Raw genomic sequence first — 5,000 nt, forward strand, 5'->3', positions numbered from 1 at the left:
GCACTGAACTAACGATGAAAACTCGAAGATAAATATATGTTTGCAATAAACATTTCGCCCCAATATATTGACCATTCCTTTTTTTCCTCCAGAGTCCCGTCTGACGCGGAAGACGCCGGCCAGCTACGCCGACGGCGTGTACATGCTGGCGGGGCAGGACCGGCCGTCGCCCCGCACGCTGTCGCAGGCGCTGCTCAACGGGCGCGACGGCATGGCCTCCGAGCGCAACCGCACCGCCATGCTCGCCTTCTTCGGTAGGTCCTGCACGGGGTTTCGTTGGTTTTGAGAGTGTGGGTGATTGGATCGGTGTTTTTTTATTTTGCAGTGATTTTTTGATTGAGAGAGAGAGAGAGAGAGATATAGATAGAGAGATATAGAGAGAGAGATATAGATAGAGAGATATAGATAGAGAGATATAGATAGAGAGATATAGATAGAGAGATATAGATAGAGAGATATAGATAGAGAGAGAGAGATAGAGAGAGAGAGATAGAGAGAGAGAGATAGAGAGAGAGAGATAGAGAGAGAGAGATAGAGAGAGAGAGATAGAGAGAGAGAGATAGAGAGAGAGAGATAGAGAGAGAGAGATAGAGAGAGAGAGATAGAGAGAGAGAGATAGAGAGAGAGAGATAGAGAGAGAGAGATAGAGAGAGAGAGATAGAGAGAGAGAGATAGAGAGAGAGAGATAGAGAGAGAGAGAGAGAGAGAGAGAGAGAGAGAGAGAGAGATAGAGAGAGTGAGAGTGAGAGTGAGAGTGAGAGTGAGAGAGAGAGGCACACCATGCGCTCAGAGGTGGAAAAACATTTGAGGCTGAGGTTCAGGATGAGGTTGTGAGGCGGTGGTAGTGAGGTAGTGAGACTATGAGGCTACGCAGGGGGGTAGGTAGGGGGCGGGGGGGGGGGCCGGCGGTGTTCACCTTGGTTGGACCGCTTCCTCGTGTCAGCATGATGTGGCTTCCCGAGAGACCAATTTCCTGCTAAAACAATAAAATAATATTTGATTGGAACTGTATGTCTGTCCACGGCCTCCACTCGGTAAAGACCGCAAGGTGTGAAGGATGGATTTTGGACTCTGCTCCGCGCGTGTGTGTGTGTGTGTGTGTGTGTGTGTGTGTGTGTGTGTGTGTGTGTGTGTGTGTGTGTGTGTGTGTGTGTGTGTGTGTGTGTGTGTGAGCGTCTGTGTCCATGTCCGTGTCCGTTTCTGTCTGTGCTTGATTCTGAGCGTTTTTAAGTACGTATGCATACATTTGCGGGGGCCATGTGTACACCTCTACCTATATGTGTGTATTTGTGTGTCTGCTTTTATTTGTGCGTTCACGTGTTCGTGACCGCATCTAATAACAAATAAAAACTTAAGAACACTCAAAAATAATTGGGTAATTGCAACAGAAAACACGGCATAACACGATAATCACCACGTGGAAGCAACGTACACTGTGAAAGAAGTGGATAATTACAACAGGAGAGAAATTCACATCACGGGAGGGAGGAAGGGAGGGAGAGAGAGGAAGGGAGGGAGAGGGGAAGGGAGGGAGAGAGGGAGGAAGGGAGAGGGGAAGGGAGGGAGAGGGGAAGGGAGGGAGGGAGAGGAGGGGAGGGAGGAAAGGAGGTAGAGAGGGAGGGAGGGAGGGAGAGATGGAGGAAGGGAAGGAGAGGGGAAGCGAAGGAGAATGGAAGGAAAGGAGAGAGGGAGGGAGGAAGAGAGGGAGAGAGGAGGGGAAGAAGAAAGGGAGAGAGGAAGAGAGGAAGAGAAGGAGAGAGGACGGGAGGGAAAGTGACAGATAACAGGCAGATAGGCAGACTAATACAGACCAACACAGACAAGCAGACGGACTTACACAGGCGAATAAATGTAAATTATACACGATGGGTCTTCCCAAAACAGTTTCTGCATTTTCACTTTTGGTATTATATCGAGATAAGTGTGACTAGGAGCCTGCCAAGGGGGGTGAATAGGGAGGGCAGTGGTATAGGTGTGTGCTTGTGTGTGCATGCGTGTGAGTGCGTGCTAGTACATATGTGTATCTGTTATTTTATATATTTTTTCCTCTTCATCTTTTTTCTCTGTTCTCTCTCTCCGCTTCTCTCTCCGCTTCTCTCTCCCCTCTCCGCTTTCCTCCTTTCCATATTCTCTCCCTCTTCCTCTCCCTCTCCCTCTCCCCTCTCTCCTCTCTCTCCTCTCTCTCCTCTCTCTCCTCTCTCTCCTCTCTCTCCTCTCTCTCCTCTCTCTCCTCTCTCTCCTCTCTCTCCTTTCTCTCCTCTCTCTCCTTTCTCTCCTTTCTCTCCTCTCTCTCCTCTCTCTCCTCTCTCTCCTCTCTCCCCTCTCTCCCTTCTCTCCCCTCTCCTCTCGCTCCTCTCTCTTTCTTCTCCTCTCTCCATTCTCCTCTCCTATTTGGCGCTGAAATAGGCAAACAAACATATACAAAAATAGATTGATATCAGCAACTATCAGCTTGTTAGACAGTTAGACAGCCATAAGCAGATAGCGAGACAAATCGACGTGGGTAGATCGCCAGCTAGCCGAATGAATAGGCAGATGGATGGGAGGGATGGACAGAAAGATGGATAGCTGATCGCATGAGTGCCCAACCCTCCTCTCCATTTTTTCCCGTCCTCAAGTCCCAAGACGGAGGCCTTTTGTGGCGAATCCCTTCCCTGAACTGTGACAACTTCTGTAGACCTTATCAGGCGTCTCCTTCCTGCCCTTTCACCCCTTTCGGTTCTGCTCCTGCTCTCGCTCCTGCTGCTTCTCCTGCTCCGTATGCTTCTCCTCCTTCTCCTTCTCCTTCTCTTTCTTCTCCGTCTCAGTCTCCAACTCCTCCTTCCCCCTTCCTCTTCTTCTATTCCTTCTCCTTCTATTTCTATTTCTATTTCTCCTCCTCCTCCTCGTCCTCGTCCTCCTCCTCCTCCTCCTCCTCCTCCTCCTCCTCCTCCTCCTCCTCCTCCTCCTCTCTCTCTCCTCCTCCTCCTCCTCCTCCTCCTCCTCCTCCTCCTCCTCCTCCTCCTCTCCTCCTTCTTCCTCTTATTGATATTATTATTATTATTATTATTATTATTATTATTATTATTATTATTATTATTACTGGTGCTTGCCTCTCATTTTGTGCTTGCTATGTTTACGAACTTCGAAGGCATCGAGGGGTCCTCTTCCTTCCTCCTAATTTCCCTCTCTTTCCCCTCCCCTTTCCCCTTCTCCCCTGTCTCTTTCTCCCCTCTCCCGGGGAGCTTGTGGTGGCGAGAGGGAATGTCATCATCGGTGTAAGGCTGCGTACGTTTTGATCGTGTTACGGCTGTGATGAATATTTCACTTGCGCTCACCGTTGAAGTATTATCAGGAGCGTTTCCTGACGGTGGCGACATCTACGCGTCTGTGTGTGTGTGTGTGTGTGTGTGTGTGTGTGTGTGTGTGTGTGTGTGTGTGTGTGTGTGTGTGTGTGTGTGTGTGTGTGTGTGTGTGTGAGAGAGAAATAAAGACAGGAAAACCTTATTCACGGTCTTCGTATCTTAATTAATACGAGAAACCATATTTACGTTTCGAATGCTGCGCATTCCTTACGTCAGGACAGATAGAGGGAGTTACGCCAGTGTGAAGGAAAGCGACGTCGGCATGTTAAATGAGCCTATGGTGGGGGGGGGGGCAGAGAGGGGTGGATGGGGAGGGTAAGGAGGACTAGGGTGGTGGGCGAAGAAGGTTGGGGAGGGGTGGAGGCGGAGAGAGGGGTTGGGGGGTAGGGCTAGGGGCAAGGGACTAGGGGTTAGGGAAGAGGCAGGGGGGAGGGGAGTCGCGTGCGGCCCAGTTTCTACGCCGTGATGAAATAAATGGTCGCGCCGAGGCAGCAGGTCCGTCCGGCCGGGCGAGAGCCTTTTCTTGGGCTTCCATGGAATGTCGGCGCCGATCTGCGCGGGGAGCGAAATCTAGGAGCTGTAAGAAGAGGAAATAGGGAGGAATGCGCAGTCGAAGGTTTCTGTTTATGCATTGTCGACGGCCTCGACTTTGCATTTCGAAAAGAGCACGGATGCTGCTTGTTTAATGGATTTTCTCACAGTATCACGTGTAAAACGTTGTGAAAAGAATGCTCGTAAATTTCAAAGTTGTGTGTGTGGCTCACGTGACGTAGGGAGTGCCAATGAGCGCGGCCGAGCGAGTGACTGCGCCGAAGGCTGGCATCCAGCGGCACAGTGAAGGCTCCCCGCGCCTGCGAGCGACAAGGGCACGAGCGTTACGGGCGCGCGTTTGGGGCGTGCGCCGAGCTGGTTCCCAGCGGGTCGCGCCGCCGCCACCGCAGCCGTGTGATGTAAGTTCCGCCACCAGACCGGAGATTATGGGACGCGATCCAACTCCCGGAGCGGATCGAGGGAGGGTGTCGTCGTCTGATAACGTTTTCTATTCTCTCTGATGTTTTCATCTGCCGGGGCGAGAAGGATGTTTTCTAGGCGCTTTGTGCTTCGTGGAAATCGATGCGGGCGCTGATGCGTGGCACGGCTTGCCTTGTATTTTCGCCTTGTATTTTCGTCGAGCCAGCGTGCGTCCGCTTGTACAACGTTAGCGAAGAGGAAAGTGCTTTTAATAGTTCAGAGTGACGCGGGGAGTGAGTGAGGGAGTCAGGGAGGGGAGGGGGCAGTGGAGGCAACACTTTCTCCCTCAGCAGTGGGGGAGGCGTTGGGGGCGCGCTCGCTCGCTCGTCAGGCGCAGGTGTGGTTGCGGGCGCAGCTGACCGCATTCCACCGCTGGAAGGGGGCGTGGTTGTTTATCCTCCCCGTGATGCCGGTGCTTGTGAGGCTGTTTTAATTACAGGGAATTTTAACCCTTTTGGGTAGGGGGTAATGGGGGAGGCGAGGGGCATGCTGGGTATCGTCGCGTCGCTCGTTGATTGATTAGCACCTGCGCCCCGACGACAGGTGCGCGAAGAGGTACTCGCGGGGCAGGCGCGGGTGGGTCGGCCCCAGTAAAAGCAGGGAGGGCAGCCTAGGCACGGCCTCTGCGTGCTTACTCGGGGGTTT

The 5,000-nt window shown here is 52.2% G+C and overlaps 1 protein-coding gene across 1 annotated transcript in view; it reads left to right on the top strand.

The window, feature by feature from the left end:
* The window catches only part of LOC125043153 (dual oxidase-like), a gene marked incomplete in the record, with an annotated part of 118,415 nt that overhangs the window by 36,141 nt on the left and 77,274 nt on the right, over nucleotides 1-5,000 (top strand). The window contains 1 exon segment of the mRNA XM_047639128.1: nucleotides 93-254. Coding sequence (XP_047495084.1) covers nucleotides 93-254 — 162 coding nt within the window.

The sequence above is a fragment of the Penaeus chinensis genome, chromosome 33 (genome assembly GCF_019202785.1).
Source record: "Penaeus chinensis breed Huanghai No. 1 chromosome 33, ASM1920278v2, whole genome shotgun sequence".
Lineage (NCBI taxonomy): Eukaryota > Metazoa > Arthropoda > Malacostraca > Decapoda > Penaeidae > Penaeus > Penaeus chinensis.